This window comes from Taudactylus pleione, unplaced genomic scaffold (genome assembly GCF_031769625.1).
Source record: "Taudactylus pleione unplaced genomic scaffold, aTauple2 ptg000442l, whole genome shotgun sequence".
In the NCBI taxonomy this organism is placed as follows: Eukaryota; Metazoa; Chordata; class Amphibia; order Anura; family Myobatrachidae; genus Taudactylus; species Taudactylus pleione.
In genome coordinates, this window is record NW_028284844.1 from 2,303,565 (window position 1) to 2,326,445 (window position 22,881).

Sequence of the window (22,881 nt, forward strand, 5' to 3'; positions counted from 1 at the left end):
AGCTATGGTGATGTAATAGTTGCACCCAGCCCCACCGTATGGTTTGGAGGGGTTGGGTACGGGATGTTGGCACTCTGGACCCCGGTGGTCAGAATCCCAATGCCAACATCCCGACAGGGTTAGGACACCGACACCTGTCGGTCAGTATCCTAACCCTCCCCGTCTCCCTAACCCTCCCTCCCTGCTGCCTAAACCTAACCCCCGGCACCCTAAACCTAACCCTCCCCCTTAGTGCCTAATCCTCCCCCAACCCCACTACTTATCATAAGGATGTCAGCGGTCGGGAATCTGGCGCCAGCATTCCAGGCATTGTCATCCCGCACGTTGGGATTGTGATTGCATCCCAGTTTGGAGGGAGGGGGAGGAATAAATTGAGGTGTAAGGAATTCTTACTGGCTTCAACCGATGATGTGGTGATTATTAGAAGTGATTATTTCATTGGATATCCTTGTAAGTAGTACTGCATTCTCCTATGTCCGAGTTCTTTGTTCTTAATTATAACCAGCGCGTTTCGCCCCTTGTGGGACTTCCACAGGGATAGGTGTGATCCCCCATTGCTGGTTTGCATTTGGAGCCTTGTGCGTAATTATGTGAAATGTTTTAAGATCTATGTAGGTAACTGTACTAAACACTAAATATTTATAACCAGATGTGACACACGGACAAATCACAAATATTCTATATGCAGATCGTATTGATAAATAATCTCATGTGCAATAATTCTTTGGAAAGAGGTCCACCGCTAGTGACCGCCTTTGCCACCATATAACAAACCGATGCAATTGTAAAGAAGTTTTATTGTCCTTTAACTTTGTTATAACAAAACATATTAAAAACAATGTTATATTACATAAATGTGCGTAAAATAATAATAACACTCATATATATGATAAAAAAAGCCCTGACTTACGAAGTGATATGTCCATTGTCTAGAAACTACATAGGCAAAATTCACTAACATAATAGTTTACAGTACAGAATAGCTGTAAGTCAATATGACTTAAAAAAAATGTACTTTCAAGAGCTCCATGGCTGTATAAAGAGGTCATGGTTAAATAAAAATCAGTTTTAAATGTTTTTTTAAAACTGAAGGGAACTCTGTATAAACCAATTGTGGGTATATATGAAATGCAGTCTCGTGTTTTTTCCTAAATAGCCTGAAGAGCACACACTCACCCCCCCATCTCTCTCCTCTGGTCAGTGCTATAGGAGGCAGCTATGGTCACTGTTACTAGTTTACATTAAGTTCTAAAAATAAAAAATAAAAACATTTATCTGCAAAAAGATCTTTAAAAAATTGCATTTTTGAACTTATGCCAAACTTTCGACTTTGACGTTGCTTTTAACAGAGCGTGAGCTGAAAGCCTGCTGCTTGGTGTGCTCTTTACTTAAGAAGCACTCCATTGGTTAATACCATTTTAAAACTCCAGTATTCTCACCCGGGCTGAGGTTATGTGGTTATTGAACATGTGGGACAGTCCTTTGTTGTATACACCTGTTTGCTTGAGAGTTTTTTTTTTTTTTGTTACGTGGTCATTTGTACATCGGTTCCACCCTTAGTGTTGCAAATTGTCTCTTGAGAACCGTTCCGAACCGTAGCACTAATCGAAATTTTCCAGCTCGGTGCGGTAAAGCATCATCTTGGTAGCCCTGAGCGAGTACATTCTCCCTTTCTCCTGTTTCCAATATAACCCTTGTCCTCGCCGTCTCTCTGCTCTCGCCCTTCCTTTGGGTTTAATGTACTTCCCGTTAAGATTTGTCCCTCCGCAGGATACCTTCCACCATCCGCCTGCAACATAAACAATTGCCGTTATACCTTTTGTGTCGGCAAGTCGTAAGTGTAAGTGTTCCATCTCTTTGCCCGTACTGAAATGTCTTCACCAAAGCCCATACCTCTTCTCCTCTACTAAGTAGTGTTACCTCTTGCTGAGCGTGGAGCTATTATACTGGGTTATTATACTTGCTGGATATTATGGATACTTTCGCTGGAGAAAAAGTTTGCCCAACGTAGGTGTCACTAGGTGAAGCCATGTAGGTTTAATGTGAGTTATAACTAAACTGACTAATCAATGTCTGACAACCCCCCTCTAACTTATTTAAAGCAATGAAGAATCATTTTTTTTTTTTTAAACCTTTTTGTTACTTTTTCCTCCATGGTGTGATGCTGCAAATTGTACGAGGCTGAACCACTGTGATGCGAATCATGTCACCACTTGGCCAAAAAAATTAGTCATTATGATGCCCAGTGTCGCTAGTCCTTGTTAGGAGCAGCTGAGGACAGCGGGATCCTGTATTTTTTTTTTCTGCTTATGTTTCTGCCATCATTGTCTGGTTAAAGAGACGCTATAACGTGTAAGTGCGAACACTGTCATCTCCTGGTTGCAGCTGTGGTGATGTAATAGTTGCACCCAGCCCCACCGTATGGTTTGGAGGGGTTGGGTACGGGATGTCGGCACTCAGGATCCCGGTGGTCAGAATCCCGACAGGGTTAGGACACCGACACCTGTCGGTAGGTATCCTAACCCTCCCTCCCCCAAACCTCCCCCACCCCCCGCTGCCTAAACCTAACCCTCCGCCCTAGTGCCTAACCCTCCACCCCAGTGCCTAACCTCAGTTCTTGCCGTCGGGATCCTAATACTGGGATTCCGGCACCGGCATTCTAAGCACCGGAATGCCAATTGTCGGGATTATAACTACATCCCCGGTGTAAATTCTTAAAGCAAAATCGGGGGGCTTCTGACGCCTCCTCTTTGCTCATTCTAAAATATTTCCCTGTCCTCCGACTATCAGGCCTTTCCTGTCAGAGCCACAAGGCGTTATGTGACAGGGACATTAACACATGAATAAGATGGACAGGAGAGGCCGTGGCAGGATAAAGCTGGTCTTTGCTCTTTTACTGCCTGATGAATGAACGCAGGACATTACCTGATGCCATCTCTGTAGGACACTTTAGATATTGGGATTGGCGATCGCTGGTAGAGAACTGGAGAGGCGTATATTCCGGGAGAGCGCTGGGGATGTTCCCCAGGACCTGAGAAAGCTGCAGAGTGTAACTTGCGTCTTCATTCCCGAGGGTGAACAAGTATTCCACAAACCGGGTATTGTGCTTCCAGTCCTGGAGCTCTATGTGGAGAATATAATCTCCTTGCTGGGACAGGGAGTAGATCTTCTTCAGTCCTAGCCAATATTCACCTAGAAAACAGGCAGTCACAAAAGTGAAAACCATGATTGGACAAAATGGGTAAAATCTCTGCATTCGTTCCATTTTTTAAGCATAATGTTCTTAATTTACACTTTATTTGTTAATAGTGAACTCTTTGCCTACGTGCGCAGTGGAAGCAGCCATTTTCTTGGCTGGACTAATATTCAACATTACTGATCAATTCCCTAGGAACTACTGACCTCACCCTGTGGCCCCATGCCTTAATGATGTCCATAGTTCTTAGGGAATTCATGGTCTGTGTTTCCGTAAACTAAGCCCAGGAAATGGCCGCCTCCGCGATGTCACAAGCGAGCTGATAGGCTGCACCCTCATTCTTGCCCACTATTGTGCACACTTATACACGGTCGTTAATTATCTGTATAGGCAGCACTGTAACAAAGTGGTAAGCATTTCTGTCTCCCAACGCTGGGGCTTTGGGTTCCGCGCTGTACATTGGGCGCTTTCTGCACAGGCCTTTTCATTATCTCCATGTTTGCTTTGACTTGATTCAGTTGAAAGACATAGAGCGAGGTTAATGTTTGTGTGCTTGTAAATTCAGATTGCAGATTAAGGGCCGTATTCAATTTGTGGCGAAAACTGACATTTTTTCGCCATCGACGAAAACTGAAGTTTTTCCCCAAAAACTACCGGCCAAGTTTTAGCGGCGAAAACGGAAGTTTTTTTCGCAATCTGCAAAAACTGAAGTTTTTCTCCAAGATCTACTGCGCAAATTTTGGGTGGAAAAAAATAAATCGTTAAATGATAGACAGCTATTTTTTTTTAAGGAAATTACAGTTCCACGTAAATTGGGGGTACATTAAAATGGGTGCAGTATATTTTCGTGTCGTATAAACGCAATTTTAAAAAACGTAAAAAAAACGCCTGCTGTGACCGCGTGCGATTTTTAAAACACTTGACGCATCCATACCACCCCCCCAAAAATTAAACCAAGCACTTTAAAACCATTTTCAACTTTTTTTTTTTCTTCACCCAAAATTTGCGCAGCCGTTTTACTCCAAAGTACGCAACTTCCGATAAAAATTTTGGGGTAATTTATCAGTAGAAGGAAAGGGGGGGGGGGGGGGTTGTCCATAAGGTTCTAAAAGAAATCCCTACATTTTTAGCCAGAAGTAGGGATTTTGCATTTTTTTTTCTCCTGGTCTGGATTAGTGCTAGCAAGGTTGTCTGACACCTCCTTCTGTATTTGCGTTAAGATGGACGGAATCGCAAAGCTGCTCGTGTGTGGCTCTGCAATCCCGTCCATCTCTGAATCCGGTCCTTGGTGTGTGTTTAAGGTTACAGAGTGAATATATTTTTTACTGTTAATGTATAGGTAAATATGATGGGTAACTTTGTATTGCTAGGTTTAGAGTGCATTTTTTTTGTTTTTTATATCTACCTGTATATATAGTGATGGGTTTGTATATACAGTGACCTGAAGTAGCAGTTTCACACTGTACGTTTGTATTGACCCAGTTAGGGACACTGGTATCTTATGCCAACGGCTGCAGTTTTGTTGCATAAGTTAGTTTTGGGTCTAGGAGCAGTGATTTATTAACTAGGTGCAAACAAGGGCGTTTCAGTCTGACCCAGCAATGTCCCTTCTGATTGGTCCTCTGCGGTTGTACGATGGGGTCTGACTTTGACTTTTTTTGTTAAATCTGTGATCTCTAGAGAGACTATATGATGCAACGGGGCCGATGGGGTTATCAGCGCATGATACAGTAATATAAAAAAGGAGTTTTTTATTTATTTTATTTACAGTCGTGAACTCTAAACATAGAATTTCTAAAAACCCTTTGATTTACATTCATTGCATGTGGTGAGGTTCATATCGCTTAGGTTTTAAGGTTGCATACACACACACAACGATTTTTTTGAACGATTAACGATATCGTTTATCGTTCAGTCGTTGTAAAAATTGTTCACTTCTGAGTTAAAACGATGAACGATTATCGTTCATGCGCGTTCACGTTTGCAGTTCAGTCAGACTGACCAACTCAACGATTTTCAGTAAAGGAATATGCAAAAATCGTTTGTAGTTTACTAAAATCGTTCATTTACTAAATATAATGAACGATTTTTTTGAACTATTTTCGTTCATTTTTCCCTTGAAAAATGAACAAAAATCGTTTGCTAAAATCGTTCATTTACTAAATCGTTGTGTATGTATGTATGTGTGTGTGTATGTATGTGTGTGTGTATGTGTGTGTGTATGCAGCTTCCTACTTATTTAATATGTTTGTGACTCCAACCTGATCTCTTATTTTTGGTAGGCTAGAGAGACGCGATGTCCTACGCAGCTGAGATATGTAGTTGTTGATCAGATTTACCATAAATTATAAAATGTTCTTTGAATCTCTACTTTTGTAATGTCTTTAATGGGGGAAAAATGCATTCAATAAGTCTTTTTTTTTTTTAAATTCTCTTCATATGTTTGATTTTGCTCTGAGTTAGTTTGGGGCGTTCCGCACCCTCCACCATCACCGTGTCTGTTTAGCCTCAGCAGGGAAGTGCTATGTTATAGATTAACTTGCTGTGCAGTGTTGGAGGGATTGGAGCCATACAGAGATTATACAGTAAACTCACCGGCGAGGTCACCGAAACCATTAGTGTAATCTTCCCATGTTTGGTTAAACTCCACAGACCCATCTGCCCGTCTCTGGATCACTGTCCAGGCCACATCTTAAAGACACAAAGATCATTTTTGAGAGACATTGGTTAGATCGATCAAACACACGAAGGACAATGACCGGCAGTTTGTGTGTTGGGCAGGTTACAGATATGTTTTGTGGAAAGCATTTAGCACCCAGAGGGCCTGATTCAGAGCCGGACGCTCTAAACGAGCGCCCGCTCTGAATCAGGGCGTTTTTTTTGTCTGTTTTTTTTTGGAGCGTCCTCCCAGATGCTCGCATAGCTGTGGGTTACCACCCACAGCTTATGTGAGAGTCCATGATGATGGTAGTCAAGACCATCGGGCTTGCGACGAGACCCTGCGGTAGGGTCTCGCTGCTGCAAGCCCTGGAGTGATTTTGGCTCTATCAGAGCCATAATCACTCCCACTGACATCACTAGTGATGTCAGTGGGGCCGGACCCAGACGGTAGGCGTTCCCATGGGAACTCCTCCGTCTGGCAGCCACGCCCACCAAAGGGGGCGTGCTGTCACTCAACATCGACAGCGCGCCCCCTTTGGTGCGAGACCCGGAGCGACAGCTTGGCTGTCGATATCTGGGTCTTGCGCATGCGCACGACGAAGCTCCCTCCGTCGTGCGCATGCACACTAGGGCACCATCGACCCGCTTGCGAGCGCTCTGCGCTCGCGAGCCGATCTGAATCAGGTTCAGAGTTCCTTGGTTATAGTGTTCTGTGTATGAGAATAGTGGAGTTTGTCAAATACAATTAAAAATGATTATTGCAATATTATTTTTTTAATCTCCTTGTTGCTTTACCGAATATCATTATTATTTTGTTGTTATTGTCTTTGTAAAAATGTTTTACTGCCTGGACAAAAATGTTGTGTGATTTAAATAAGAGAACCGGTCACAAATAAATTTTTACTCGACAAACCCCCCCCCCACCCAGCTACAACCAGCAGAAATGTGGGGGTGCAGCTATAAGTGGAAATAAGTAAAAGTGAATGTGTGACTGGACAGGTAGTATGAATTTACATTTTTGGGCGATTTTTGTGTTTCAGGGTCTAAATCACACGATCACACACATGATTTTTTTACATTTTTTTTTTTAAAATGATTTTAAAAAATAAATAAAAAAACCTAATGCTGCATACACACGTAACGATTTTGAACTACAAACGGGAAGGCGCATGAACGGTTATCGTTCATCGTTATAACTCAGAAACTGAACGACTTTTTGAACGGTAATGACGTCTTTATAGTTAAATCGTTCAAAAAATCGTTACGAGTGTACGCACCCTTAGTAATTATGTGATTTAGACCCTGAAACTCAAATCCGACCAAAATCGACTTTCAGTGAATATACCCCTAAATCACCAAGACTGCCGACAGCTTTGCCTGGCCCAGGTACAAGGAGGGGGCATGGTTAACCTGGGTATATGTGGCCAGACCCCTCCTCCAAAAGATAAAAAATAGCATCTTTGCTGCCAAGTGTGCTGCACAGGGGGGGGGGGGGCGTAATTTCTAACACCCCCCCTGCATATAACACCAGGAGAGAAAGAGCCGTCTGTCTCCCTTGCCCAGCACACAGCGGGCAGCAGCAGCCAGTCCTCCTCGTTCTCCCTGCCCGAGCTAAGTAGCGAGGGAGGGGGCGGGCTTTAGGACCCTGGCTCCCCGCCAGGCCCCTCCCAACAGGCCTTAGTAAATAGTACCCACTCCCCTCCCCCCCTCTCGGCGCCCCTGTAAATCGCACATTTACTAACACATGTTTTTTTTGTCCAAAAATCATCTGTCGGTAAATGTATGAATTAGACTCTGAAATACAAAATCGACTTTAGTAAATATACCCCTCAGTGCTGTAATAATGGGATTTTTGTTTCTCACCCGTGGTCATTTCACAGTAGACGCTGAATTCCGCACTTTTGTTGGGCTTTATCACGTAGATGCCGCTGGTCCGATCACCCTGGATATAAATGTCATTGCAGTCTCGTGGGTGGCCTGAAATGTTCAACGTTACAGTAAGATCATGGTTGATAAGATGACATGTAAAAGCTATGGAGTTAATGCAGTACTAGACCTCTTTCTAAGATGCTGAGGTAAATGTAGAACCTGGACCAAATTGTTTCTGCTTAAACCTGACTCTCTAAGATTCTCACAGTGGTTTTGATAGCAGAGACGAAAATAATGTGGTTTCCCGCTGGGTCATATGACCACCGACGATGAAAAGCCTCTAGGCCAGGTGGGGCCAAGTTATCCACAGGTCCTGACCATCACCAATTGGCACACACTGCTGGCTCCGCCCATGTGTGGGTATTTTAAAAACCCATTTCAAAGGAAACCGGATAACCTCACTTGAAAATGTGAAACTACTTTCTAGAATCTGTATAACGGTCATGAGATCATTTTACCGTTTGGTTCCTTTGCCGTCTCCGCAGAGTCGTTTGAATGAACAGATGGGTGGGAATCAATCCGATGGATGCCAGGTAAACTCCTTAAGCTGTTCGGAAAGCTGACGTTGCTGAGCTGTAACAGGGGCGACAGTGGTTTTTAAATGTTATTTTGCATAAAAACTTTCCAGAAATGGCATAGAGATGTTCAACAGGGAAGGAAAAACTACTTTATCATAAATCCTCACACTATAAAGTTTGATGTGGCGCACTGTACTTTGATGTGGTGGATGGTCTTCCATGCTTGGCCAAATATACGCTGAGACCCCCACCTTAAAATCCTGCATTTGCCACTGAGCCCCTCTCCCAGCTATTTTGCAAGCTTACCCAATATTCAGATCATCAAATTCAATTGGAGCTAGTGACATCACTGAGGTGCAGTGCCTCATGCCTCATTGATAGCACTAAGGCCCAGTAACTGCATTTTCATCTATATCGGCTCAGCCAACAGTACATTGGCTTCCACTCTCCACTTGCCCTCATTCTCTAGGCGAGAGCTGCCCTTTAAGAGAAATGTTAAACACTTTGGATTATTACCTTCTCTTCCAGGTCTTTTATTTGTCCGTTTTGGAAATCGAGTTGGGTGTTTTGGTTTTGGACGACTTTCAGTAGACGTTGAATGTTAATGTCTTGTTGCTCCACGTAATGCTGAAACACAAATGTAATTGTTACTCTTTTATTCTGTAGCACAAATTCAGAACCCTATTACTTCTGTTTCCTGTTTAACGGCTATTGTATAGCAGTAATATACCTGCGTACGGCACTGGGAGGAGCATGCTCAGTGTGACATCATCCAGCTGTCTGTTCATTGGCTCAGAAATATCACATGAGCTCAGTGTCACCTAAACACCAATTAATCCCCCCCTCCCACAACAAATTTGTTAGTTCGTTAATAAGTGATCATTCCAATGAGGAATTACAGCTCAGGCTGTACTATTCATGTTAGATTTTTCAAGACTACATGCCGGGCCCACCTTTATATGACAAAGTTGGGAGTATTAAATTATGTATGGAGACTTTACTTTATGAAAACTAAAATGTTGCACAACCTCCTAAGGAAATAAGCTACTTAAATAAAATATGACAATTCTAGTATATCGCAATAAAATAAAACAACGAGGCAAGTGAAATTATGGCTTCATAAACTCTGTGGTGAATGAACTTTTTTTTTTTTTAAATCGTTGTTGATAATACAGAAACAAAAATGTTCCCAAGTAGAGCAGTCCGAGTCCGTTCCCCGTGTAGTCCGAGATTCTTTGGTTAGGTTTCATAGGTGACTTTATAATAAATATTTTACATTGCAGTAATATATTGATGCAGATAAGTTTTGGGCTAAACCGATATTTACAGTCAATAGTAAGCTGGCATCGCTGACGCTTGTAACTGGCCGATCCACTCAGGTCATTGGATCTCTGCCTGGAAAATGACAGCACGCGCTCCGCAAGTGTTGGCAATTTTCAATATTTTCTCTGACTGTGTGTTTATCAAGACGCCCGACAATGACCCAGTTCATTTCCTCAGATTATCATGGGGCAGTTGGGTTGTTTGTCAGCCATTTTTGTGATATCGGGCAATTGTCCTGATATCTGTTACATTTGTGCAGTGTGTGGGTGTCAGTATTACATAACCGTGTCCTGCAGGTTATAGAGCAACCTCTGGCTGTCTTACATCAGTCTTGAAATGTATCTTTGTCAGTGACCTTGTAGAAGACCTATTTGTTTTTCCTCAAACAAATACTAAACCTTAAGGCCCGTACACACTGGACGATGTGTGTATGGGGCGATGTTGCCGACGGGGGTGCCAGCATCATTCAATGTATCCATCTTTGCCGATGCCGGCAACGACGATCGGCAGCGGGGGGGGGGGGCAGGGCCATGCTGCATTCGGCAGCATGGTATCGCTAACGATTTCCCCACATTGAGTTGCATGTACGACTGTGGTTCCCGACCAGTGGTTTGTCGGTGAGTACATAAACACTGGACGATAGGAACGATGTATCGTTCACCGATATAGTTATCGTTCATGGATATCGTCCAGTGTGTACGGGCCTTAAGAGGCAAGTATAAAATAAACATGTATAAGCCACATCTCTCTCTCTCATATCTCCGCAGAAAAATAGCCCTGACTATAGATATATATGTGTGTGTGTATATATATACATACACACACACATATGTATTTAAACATCCTCTTATATTTAAAGGCGCTTGTTGATACTTAAAACATATGGGAAGAATGCGTGTGTTTGGTCATTATCCGACCATACTGCAGGGTGTAATATCCCAGACAAACAATTCATACAGAATAGCCCATATCTGGCACTTGCTATAAATGACACATTTGCATGTGACGTGTAAAAGAGCATGTACTGTATGTGACATGTATGGGACAGCAGCGGGATCCCAACTTTACGCTGTCACACGTAGAGATCTGTTACTGCTCCGCCATGCCTGCGAGATGGATAGATTTAGGGTCCAGTGAGCAGTGTTCTGGTCCCTGTGTACGCACGGTCTACTTTCAGCAACATGGACATACAGAAATGTGCTCTTCACCATCAGATCCATTTAATCTAGTTGACTGTAAGGCAGAGCTGTTTATTTGTGCTTCCCTGGCTTACAATGCAGAGCTGCTGCCTGGATCTACTGTATAGTGTTAGGCGATGCGGAGAGTACAGAGGAGATGCTTGGTAATAATATGACTCGGCTTTAAAGAATTGGAAAGAAGCAAAAAGATAATGGGATATAAAAATTTTGGGTAAGACTCGTACAAGCATACAAATTAATCTGGAGGTAGAAGTAATAGTTTGTGACACTTACTTTCAGCGTGGCTACCTCTTTGTGGTCTTGGTCTCCTTGCGGCCCCTCCGTAATTTGATTCAGCTTCTCCTCCAGCCTCACGATTTTGGCCTGAAGCTGGACCTTGTCTGTCTGGAGATATTCTATCTGGGAGTAGATTTTATTCGATAAGTTCTTCAGCTCCTCGTTATTCTCTTGCAGTTTTGAGGTTTGCTCCTTGAGTTCCACTTCTTTCTCCCGGATCTCGTTGGTCTGCTCCGACAGGTCATAGAAGGACTTGTCAAAAAGGTTGAGTTTCTGGAAGATCTCATTGATCTGCCCTTTAGTCTTGTGGACGAAATCTTTCAGCCCGTGGCCAAGCTGTAGGAGACCGTTGGCTAAAATTCGGACATCGTCCAACATAGCGAATCTAGACTTGGATTCTGCGGGTAAAGACATGAAATCTGCTTCTTCTTCTTTTTTCTCCGTGGTCGCAGAGAAAACCAGGGGTAGAACGATCAAGACAATGATCTTCATCTTCCTGCTTTGGAGAGAGCTATACTAGTCTGTGTCTTGTGCCGGTCCTGTCTTGCAATTAACCTATATATATCGCAGAGAGATTAACCACAGACAGTGCTGTAGTTGATAATTAAACAAGGCATTTGAACTGACGTAACCTCTGTCTGCTTCTTGCAGCGTTGGACCTATCACTCAATGAACTGTGACACAATACCAGCCAAGGAAAAGGATCTGAGTTGTCTAATGACTCATTTCCAAAAACCATTGAGGAGAGAAAAAAAAAAAACGTCATTCTGTTTCTGTTTACAGTATGTATAGTTTCTGTGCAAGGAATCCTAATGTTTTGGGGGCAGCTTGACCCATTGTCTACTTTCGGTCCTGGAAGTTAGAAAACAATGTTTGTTTTTTTTGTTTTAAATGTTTTAAAGTTGCAGCAGAATTTTCTTGTTCTTTTCCAAGGACACTTGTAAGGAATTTGTGGTATTGTGTGTTGTGGTGTCAGATAAGGGTTTATTTTGTAGTACAATTTGAGCTTCTTGATATGACGTCTTTATCGCAGGAATGTTACGCTGTATTTAAATGTAGACACTTTTTTTCATTTCTATTAAACGAGGGCCAATTTTATTAAAGAGGATATTATTATGTTAATTATTTTGCATGGATAAGGTTTGCACAGACGTCTCATATTTGGCTGTTTGTGGGGCTCCGGGCGGGCCATTACGCGGGGCTCCGGGCGGGCCATTACGCGGGGCTCCGGGCGGGCCATTACGCGGGGCTCCGGGCGGGCCATTACGCGGGGCTCCGGGCGGGCCATTACGCGGGGCTCCGGGCGGGCCATTACGCGGGGCTCCGGGCGGGCCATTACGCGGGGCTCCAAACAGGCCTTTATTTTTATACAACTAGGGACTGATTCTGAATGAGTGAGTCAACTTCACATGTGACCGCGTCTATCGAGTTTCCACTTGTTTGGTTGGACTATGTGAATGTATGCCACTCAGCAGTTTTTCTCCAGACGCTGAATGGGCATTTCTTGGTGGCAGTTGGGCAGCAACATATTGAATGCAGGCAAGGGAACAGTTTTGTGGGTACATCATGGTCGGATTGCCAGTGATGCATCTATACAGTCTGGTGTATGCAGAGTAGACTCCAAATTCAGACTGGTCTCCTGCACCTAGTATGGGGTAGGTGTAGAGGATAGTAATAACGGCTGCTCTTATGAACTGAGCCGCGAGGTGGTGCAATCACAGAGAGGCGTACCAATCAGAATTCCGGGCGTATAATCACATTTAGCATTACGGTCACTAATGCGGCCGCTTCCAGCGATCGGAAATCCACACACAAGATGCAACCACAAATTGTGACTTTTAATGCTGCATGTTCCTAAATGTAGAGCCAATCAGTTGGGGATCACTTTTCCAGAGACACGATTACGTTGGCAGTGTCGTGCTGGGGAATGCAGGGCCCACCAGGGAATGCAGTGGTAGGGGCCCAAGCTTATGGGGAGTGGCTAGTCATAAGGGGTGTGGCCAGCAATCACAGAGGCACTTGACCAACCTTAGGGAGGACATGCATAAAAAGGGGCCCGTTTCTATAGGAGGAGGACAGGGGTGTGTCAGGACCACCCACTATGATTGGCAGGGGGCTAATCTTGGTGTAGTTTCCGTAGAAAGAAATCAAGCACCCAAGTTCATCCACAATCCTATTCCACCCACTGCCTGAGGCCCACCGGGGATATCCCCTGTACACCTATGGGCCAGTCCTACTTTGTCCAGTAGGGACATTGACAGAATTCCAATCCCGGTGGGTTTTTAATGCTCTCTACACATCCAGTGATTGTTGTGCAGTACTTATAACACTGTGTGGCAACGTTCTGCTTTACATCTGTTTCAGGATTACTGTGCTTTAGCATTGCCAAATACCGAAACGTCCACAAAAGGGGGAACTTTTTTTTTTCTCTTGCAGTAGTCCTGTTCCTCTGATTACTGTAACTCTGCTATTTTATTTCACGCGTCTCGTAATCCATCTAACGGCCAGTTTTAGCTATTTTAATTAACTTTCATTTTTGTTTCCCATATGTGATCGCCAGTATTTTTATGGCATACTTTTTCTCCTTTAAGATTTTTTTTTTACCACAGTTGTGCCACATCGGGCCTGGCACAGTGCTAATAGGTTGATGCCTGGTCCACGTTATGGGCCACCATCCTTCCAGCCACTTGGCCCCAAAATATTAGATTATGTACAGTATGTATTTGTTCATTTTAAATAGCTAGACCTATTTCACAAGCAGGATCCGCACTAGCTTTTGGGAATTCAGGCAATATCACAGGGATTTATGAAAAATCCCTTGCAGGGACAGAGCTCGCGATAAAGCTCTGTCCCTGCGAGTCCCCTCCGCAGCCTTATCACTTTTTCGGAAAAAATACAGTGACAAGGTGCCGCGCATGCGCCGACTGGCCGCCGCTATCCTCCCCAATCGCAGCCGCAAGCGAGACCCCCCCTTTAACTTACCACCTGTCAGGTCATCGCTGCTCCGGTGTTGTCCTCCCTTCGGGGCTCTGGTCAGCTAGTCTCCCATCCTGCACTGTAACCCGGTAAGCTGTTTAATGCAGCAGCTGACCAGTGTCACAGTGCAGGAGATGGGAGACCAGCTGACCGGAGGGAGGACATCACCGGAGCAACTTACCTGGACTCAGGTAAGTTGTTTTTTCGGGGGGGGGCGGGGTTTTTTTTTTTTTTTTTTACTAATTATTTATTTTATTTTTTGCCAGTGATCAGCTTGTGATTTGTTTAGACCACACAGCTGATCACTGGGGCCGGCTCCAGGCTCTGCTCTGCCTGTTAGAGCAGAGCAGGCGTCCAGTAACCAGGGGAAAGCCTGGATAACGCCACCTCCAGGTGGTGTTATTATCACAGTACTTCCCCTGGTATTTTTTCACATTTTATTTTTAGATCGCATTTCCTATTACAATTATGGGAAATGCGATCTGTTTACTAAAAATATGTGATAATTAGGGCTTGGAGTAGAATTTTACGAATTCTACTCCGATTGCCCTTTAGTAAATTTAGGTGAATCTAAAATAATGTGAAAAGGGTGTGAAATAAAATATGAAAAATAATGTTAATAAATAGAGCCCTTTGTGTTTTTAACTACGCAGTGTCCGTTGGTTACATACAGCGGGTAAAATAAATATTGAACATGGGGCTATTTTAATGAAATTTTCACCAAATGTCAGCAACAAACCATGCAATCCACACATGCAAAGAAATCAAACCATAGATGTCCATAAATTAAGTTATGTGTGTTGTACACGGTGAGCTTGTCACTGGCAGTCAGTGTGTTGTACACGGTGAGCTTGTCACTGGCAGTCAGTGTGTTGTACACGGTGAGCTAGTCACTGGCAGTCAGTGTGTTGTACACGGTGAGCTAGTCACTGACAGTCAGTATTCTCCTTTCTCACTGCTTGCTGTGTGCCAAAAAATACCGCCTTTCCTGCCCTTCCATAAGCAGCTGCCCGATTGGCTCTAACTTGTTTCTTTGCGGTGCAGGACAGAAATATTATTAATGTAGTTTATTTTTGTTTTCCCATCCAGAAACCTCTTTGAAACGCTGACTTTTTACAACAGTGTCAGGGTACATTGCGATAACGCCAGGTCTCCTATAGAAAGCTGCATAACACTATTGTGGTGTTTTCTATTAAAAGGGAAGCCTTGAGTGTACTTGCCAACCAGACATGATGTACTAATGTAATGCACAGTCTTATCTTCCTCTCAGTGTGGAGATACTCATCAATAAAGAATCACACAGTTGGTGATTTCAAACAAAAAGTATGGTGGTCGCTCATATCAGCTTAATGACTTTACACAGGTGCTTGTAAAGGGCGGGGTTTACACTGAACCACAGAAAAAAAAAAAAAGATTCCCTTCAGCTCACTGCAGCAATATCAACAAAAAATACTTAAATCCTACATGATGATAGAGATTCAGAGGTATTAGTTACATAGATTTGCAAATATATGAATAAGCGCCAGGCCATCGTCAAGGATCCTCTATACTGGCGTCCCTCACATTAAGGGGTTCACGTCCGAGAAGCAAGGTACCCAAACAAATTCCAGCCAAGGACCATCCCCAGGGCATTACACGAAAAGGGGAAAAAAGGTAATAGTGAAGTGCAAAGAATAGATGTGTAAAGATAAATCAATAAGTGTTAATGAAATAAGAGAATTAAAATGACATAAATAATAAACAATTATAAAAGTGATAAAAAATATCTATGTGAATTAAGTGGTGATGCCCTGAAAAAGGTCCAGCCAGAGCAACTCCGGGGGCCCCGCTCCCAAATGCTCACCCCAAAATAATTATTGCCACCTAATAGTAGCACCCACACTGGGTCATATAATTACAAATTAGTGTACTGCATAATAACAGCACATGTATAAGCTGAGAGCTGACTCACCTTGGAGGTACCCCAGAAACCTCCACATGGTACTATAAGGACCAGCACATCCTCCCAATGCTGGCTTCCTTCATGCCTCTCAAGACTGCAAACAGAAAGTATGGTGGTCGCTCATATCAGTTTAATGACTTTGCACAGGTGCTTGTAAAAGGCAGGGTTTACACTGAACCACAGAAAAAAAAAAGATTCCCTCCAGCTCACTGCAGCAATATCAACAAAAAATACTTAAATCCTACGTAATAATAGAGATTCAGAGGTATTAGTTACATACATTTGCAATATATGAATAAGCGCCAGGCCATCGTCAAGGCTCCTCTATACTGGCGCCCCAACAGTACTTTAATTTGATCTTTATTTGATGTGTCTGCCGGGGAGAGAATTGTGGGCCGGCCACGTGGGTCAGGTAAGGTAATAGGTGACTGATTCCTTTACAAGGCCGTTCACACTGACAGAATGACTGAAAACCTAATTTAGCAGCTGCCAGGGTGCTTCTGTAACACAGGGGCTGCATGAGCTGGTTTATGTCTTGTTTGTGCATCACTTAATTGTTCCTTTTTGAAACTAGCAGCAGTTTAAAAAATTCTAATTCACATATTTTCACGTTTGTTATACCTAGCTATAATAATAGATACAGGTTGAGTCTCCCATATTCAAAATGCTTGGGACCAGGGGTATTTTGGATATCGGAATATTCCGTATTTTGGAATATTTGCATACCATCATGAGATATCTTGGGGATGGGACCCAAATCTAAACACAATGCATTTATGTGTTATATACATCTTATACACACAGTAGAAAAAGGAGGGGGATTTAACCCTCTATTGTTCCTCAGCACACTGAGTAATACCTGCAACAATACATGAACACTATATGGTCATAGAAATTAAGAGATATTGGTTGCATGCATTTGCAAATACATGGGAGGCTGCTAGGCCTCGTCACGGCTTCTCTGTCACTAGCAGTCCCTAACATTAGGAGGTTCACGTCCGGGGCGCAGTGCCCCCCGAAAAATGTCCAGCCCAGGACCCCCCCAGGGCATCACACGAAAATGGAAAAAGAGTGACAGTGCAGTGTAAAGTATAGATGTGTGCGAGTAATTAATGAGTGATGAAAGAGATTAAAATATATGTGAAAAATTACATGAATAAAAAACAAACATATATATGTGAAAAGTAAAAGGGTATTAAGTGGTGATGCCCTGAGGAGGCCCAGCCAGAGTGGCCCCGGGGACCCTATGCTTAAACGCTCACCCCAAATGTAAAATATACCAATTATAAGGCCTCATATTAAAGGCACATATAAATTTTGTCAAATGTAAGGCCTCCTGATAAAGGCACATACATAAATGCCTCCACATTGAGAGCCAGCTTACCTGGGAGTCACCCCAGGGAACTCCAACTAGCACTACTAGAACCAGCATGCCCTACTAATGCTGGCTCCTTCATGCAATTTATACCAAACAAACAAAAATGGCAGCTGCTCAATCAATCCAGCAGTACTAATCAGGTGTTTGTTTACCTTGTACACACAGCCTGCAGGTCATTATATACATCTTATACACACAGCCTGCAGGTCATTATATACATCTTATACACACAGCCTGCAGGTCATTATATACATCTTATACACACAGCCTGCAGGTCATTATATACATCTTATACACACAGCCTGCAGGTCATTCTATACACCTTATACACACAGCCTGCAGCTCATTCTATACACCTTATACACACAGCCTGCAGCTCATTCTATACACCTTATACACACAGCCTGCAGGTCATTATATACATCTTATACACACAGCCTGCAGCTCATTATATATACACCTTATACACACAGCCTGCAGCTCATTCTATACACCTTATACACACAGCCTGCAGGTCATTATATATACACCTTATACACACAGCCTGCAGGTCATTATATACATCTTATACACACAGCCTGCAGGTCATTATATACACCTTATACACACAGCCTGCAGGTCATTATATACACCTTATACACACACAGCCTGCAGGTCATTTTATACACCTTATACACACAGCCTGCAGATCATTATATACACCTTATACACACAGCCTGCAGGTCATTATATACACCTTATACACACACAGCCTGCAGCTCATTATATACACCTTATACACACAGCCTGCAGGTCATTCTATACACCTTATACACACAGCCTGCAGGTCATTATATACACCTTATACACACAGCCTGCAGGTCATTATATACATCTTATACACACAGCCTGCAGCTCATTATATACACCTTATACACACAGCCTGCAGCTCATTATATATACACCTTATACACACAGCCTGCAGCTCATTCTATACACCTTATACACACAGCCTGCAGGTCATTATATACATCTTATACACACAGCCTGCAGCTCATTATATATACACCTTATACACACAGCCTGCAGGTCATTATATACACCTTATACACACAGCCTGCAGCTCATTATATACACCTTATACACACATAGCCTGCAGGTCATTATATACATCTTATACACACAGCCTTCAGGTCATTATATACACCTTATACACACAGCCTGCAGGTCATTATATACATCTTATACACACAGCCTGCAGGTCATTATATACATCTTATACACACAGCCTGCAGCTCATTCTATACACCTTATACACACAGCCTGCAGCTCATTATATACACCTTACACACACAGCCTGCAGGTAATTTTATACAATATTTGTAATAATTTTGTGCATCAAAAAAAGTTTGTGTACATACATTAAATTCATTTAAGTTATATATAATCACCTTATACAGACAGCCTGAAGGTCATTTTATACTGTATTTCAATAAGTTTGTGTATATTGAACCATCAGAAAGCAAAGGTTTCACTTTCTCAGTCATGCAAAAAATATTCTGTGTTTCGGAATATTTGGATATGGGAGACTCAACCTGTATATAAAAACGAGGAGACAAGTAACCTGAAAACACATTGGACCTGATTCAGAGCCGCTTGCTAGATGCGATCGCTCGCATCCAGCGTATGCAAATTTGTCAAAGTGACTGCATGGAAAGCGATCGCTCGCCAAGGCATAACCACACCCACTTTGGCTGTGCGCGAGATCGCTCTGTGTATGCAGACGCCCATCAGCGTATGTAGAGACGCCCACTAGCGCACGTCATCTCCAGGAAGTGTATTAAAACATTGGTACATCGAGCATCATTGGTTGCGATCGCAGCGCTTGTGGTTGCCTTACCCTGCCGCAAGCACTGCGAGGACTTGAAACACAGAGGCACGCCTGCGTTCGCATCTCCAACCCCCCGTTATTAGTGTCCTACCCCTGTTACCACCCACAAATGGCCTCTCCTGTCACTCATTTCACTGGGCTGCCTTTGCTGGGAGAGCGAGCGGGCTGCAATCGCACAGAGTAGTCCGCGTACACGCAGAACGAAGCGTGTGTATACGCAAACCATCGGGCCGCTTTCGAGCGGGTCTGAATGAGGTCCATTGTCTCACATTTGTATGGGGGGTGTTGGGGGTGTTATACATGCTATTCCCGTTTTTGATGTTGCAGGGTATCCCATGCTGGTTAGACATGAGACCTGTCCTTGTAAAAGGGATTTTGAAGTGAAATGTGGCAATTTGCTGTTAGTCCTATGCCGTGAGCTTGGCCATAACTCAGTTGTTACAGATAAATGCTGCTCGCTTTTGTCTATATTTAGCATCTTATTGTACTGTAGCTCTAGGTATCTGTAGTGGGAAAGCGGCAGTCACAGTCACTGCTGTCTGCTTTTATGTGTTTGCGCTTATTACATTTTCAAAAGATACATGAAAACGCATAAAAATTAGTTCAAATAAGAGTCAATGTTGCTGTACCTGCCGTGGTGTTCCAGGACTTTAGTTTTGCATTCTTCACTATTATACTAAATAGCTGTGTGCACGCACCTTATCTGATACATAGACTGTGTGACTGCGCTGCGCTCACTATGTGACACTATCATCCAATCATAACCTTATCTGATACATAGACTGTGTGACTGCGCTGCGCTCACTATGTGACATAATCATCCAATCATAACCTTATCTGATACATAGACTGTGTGACTGCACTGCGCTCACTATGTGACACTATCATCCAATCATAACCTTATCTGATACATAGACTGTGACTGCGCTGTGCTCACTATGTGACACCATCATCCAATCATAACCTTATCTGATAAATAGACTGTGTGACTGCACTGCGCTCACTATGTGACACTATCATCCAATCACAGAGTAACCCGATACATAGACTGTGTGACTGCACTGCGCTCACTATGTGACACTACCATCCAATCATAACCTTATCTGATACATAGACTGTGACTGCGCTGTGCTCACTATGTGACATAATCATCCAATCATAACCTTATCTGATACATAGACTGTGTGACTGCGCTGCGCTCACTATGTGACACCATCATCCAATCATAACCTTATCTGATACATAGTGAGCGCAGTGCGTGGACACAGTCTATGTATTGGGTTAGTTTGTGATTGGATGATGATGTCACATAGTGAGCGCAGTGCGTGCATACAGTCTATGTGACATCATCATCCAGTCATAACCTTATCTGATACATAGACTGTTTGACTGCACTGCGCTCACTATGTGACATCATCATCCAATCATAACCTTATCTGATACATAGACTGTGTGACTGCGCTGCGCTCACTATGTGACATCATCATGCAATCACAGAGTAACCCGATACATAGACTGTGTGACTGCTCTGTGCTCACTATGTGGCATCATCCAATCACAGACTAACCCGATACATAGACTGAGTCATTGCTCTGCGCTCACTATGTGACATCATCATTAAATCACAGACTAACCTGATACATAGACTGTGTGACTGCTCTGTGCTCACTATGTGACATCATCCAATCACAGACAAACCCGATACATAGACTCTGTGACTGCTCTGTGCTCACTATGTGACATCATCATCCAATTACAGACAAACCCGATACATAGACTCTGTGACTGCTCTGTGCTCACTATGTGACATCATCCAATCACAGACAAACCCGATACATAGACTCTGTGACTGCGCTGCTCTCACTATGTGACATCATCCAATTACAGACTAACCCGATACATAGACTGTGTGACTGCTCTGTGCTCACTATGTGACATCATCCATTCACAAACTAACCCGATACATAGACTCTGTGACTGCGCTGTGCTCACTATGTGACATAATCGTCCAATCACAGACTAACCCAATACATAGACTGTGTGACTGCTCTGTGCTCACTATGTAACATCATCCATTCACAGACTAACCCGATACATAGACTCTGTGACTGCGCTGCTCTCACTATGTGACATCATCCAATTACAGACTAACCCAATACATAGACTGTGTGACTGCTCTGTGCTCACTATGTAACATCATCCATTCACAAACTAACCCGATACATAGACTGTGTGACTGCGCTGTGCTCACTATGTGACATAATCGTCCAATCACAGACTAACCCGATGTGTGTGTGTGTCTGTGTATATATATATATATATATGTGTGTGTGTGTTTATATATGTGTGTGTATATATATATATATATATATATATATATGTGTGTGTGTGTGTGTGTGTATGTATATATATATATATACATATATATAAAATAATATACATAATGTGAGTGTCTGGGTATATATATGTGTGTGTGTGTGTGTATATGTATATAAAATGTGTCTGTGTGAATATGTGTGTGTCTGGGTGTCTATATATATATATATATATATATAATGTAATGTATGTGTGTGTGTGGGTATATATGTGTATATATGTGTGTCTGTGTATATATGTGTGTGTGGTATTTTACGGGCTCAAATGCAACAGACTTTGTGATTCTCAGGACTTTTCTACAATACAGAATTTCCCACTCTGCTCGTTTACAGACCTTTAGCGCCACCTACTGCCAAAGTCTAGTTCATACCAGCTCGAGAATAAAACCCGAAAGTTTCTGTAGCAGATGTAAGCAACCTGTGATTCTACAGTTGTTGTTGGACTACATATCCTAGTACGCCCTGGCAGATGGTTCATGTAGTCTTACAAAAGCTGGAGACCACCAGGTGCCTAATTCTCTCCTATGTTTATGGTTTCTTACCACGAGAGATGAGTAAAATGGTGGCACTCCTCAGTACAAGTAGAGAGACGGCATAGGAACAGCGCATTCTGCAGAGGTGCCAGCTTCCGGGGATAAAATATCCAACTTTGCTTTTGCACATCTATCAGACAGACCAGTTTAATTGCCTTAATTTTTTTTCCCCCAATGTTTGAGAGTCATTATTTCTCTTTCTTTTTTTTTTTTGTTTTCTGTGTCCTGTAGGAATATTCTGTACGTATATCCACAAAGCCTTAATTTTGCAAATCGGCAAGGATCGGCGAGGAACATAACGGTGAAAGTGCAGTTCATGAGTGGGGAAGACCCCAGCAACGCCATGCCGGTAAGACAATCGTCCGTCTAACAGTGGCTAGAAGTGATGTCTAGAATGTCCCGTGCCAGTTGCAGTTGGATTTGTCTACACTCGTGTGTAAGCGGACTACTGTACGTCTGTCCTGCAGCTGCTCCCAAGTAAAGCGAGACACTGATGGCATAGAGCTTGAGATCGTTATTAATGCTCTCGTCTCCTCCTTGTTGACCCACAACTATTTCAGTCTTCCCCAGTCTTCGGTTATTCTAGTCTAGAACAGAAGAAAGACGCTTTAAACTCCTCAACTAAAACTGAACTTCTACATAACTGGCCAAACCGTGTATAGACTATAGTTGAGCAGTATGTATAGTCCCACTAGTTATCTTAGC

General features: G+C 43.0%; 2 protein-coding genes across 13 annotated transcripts in view; one reads left to right on the top strand and one right to left on the bottom strand.

Annotated features, from left to right (window-relative positions):
• DOCK7 (dedicator of cytokinesis 7) overlaps positions 1–22,881 on the top strand; it is a 219,732-nt gene that overhangs the window by 91,828 nt on the left and 105,023 nt on the right. For all 12 annotated transcript variants that reach the window (XM_088447846.1, XM_088447849.1, XM_088447847.1 and 9 more), the window contains one exon: positions 22,408–22,525. In XM_088447846.1, coding sequence (XP_088303972.1) covers positions 22,408–22,525 — 118 coding nt within the window. The remainder of the gene's footprint in view (positions 1–22,407; positions 22,526–22,881) is intronic.
• On the bottom strand, positions 866–11,633 carry ANGPTL3 (angiopoietin like 3). Its single transcript, XM_088447822.1, has 7 exons — positions 11,100–11,633; positions 8,821–8,931; positions 8,245–8,359; positions 7,721–7,834; positions 5,792–5,887; positions 2,926–3,192; positions 866–1,789 (listed from the first exon to the last, which is right to left on the bottom strand). Exons 1-7 carry the CDS (start codon positions 11,592–11,594, stop codon positions 1,602–1,604), a joined length of 1,386 nt encoding a protein of 461 aa, XP_088303948.1. The 5' UTR covers positions 11,595–11,633; the 3' UTR covers positions 866–1,601.

Bases quoted from the DNA above. Each gene is read 5' to 3' on its own strand.
- ANGPTL3 (XM_088447822.1), bottom strand. From the start codon at position 11,594: ATGAAGATCATTGTCTTGATCGTTCTACCCCTGGTTTTCTCTGCGACC. The intron at 5,888-7,720 runs GTGAGAAACAAA...TGTGTCTTTAAG, and splicing joins CTACTGTGAAATGACCACGG to ATGTGGCCTGGACAGTGATC. The intron at 3,193-5,791 runs GTGAGTTTACTG...CCTGTTTTCTAG, and splicing joins TGGTTTCGGTGACCTCGCCG to GTGAATATTGGCTAGGACTG.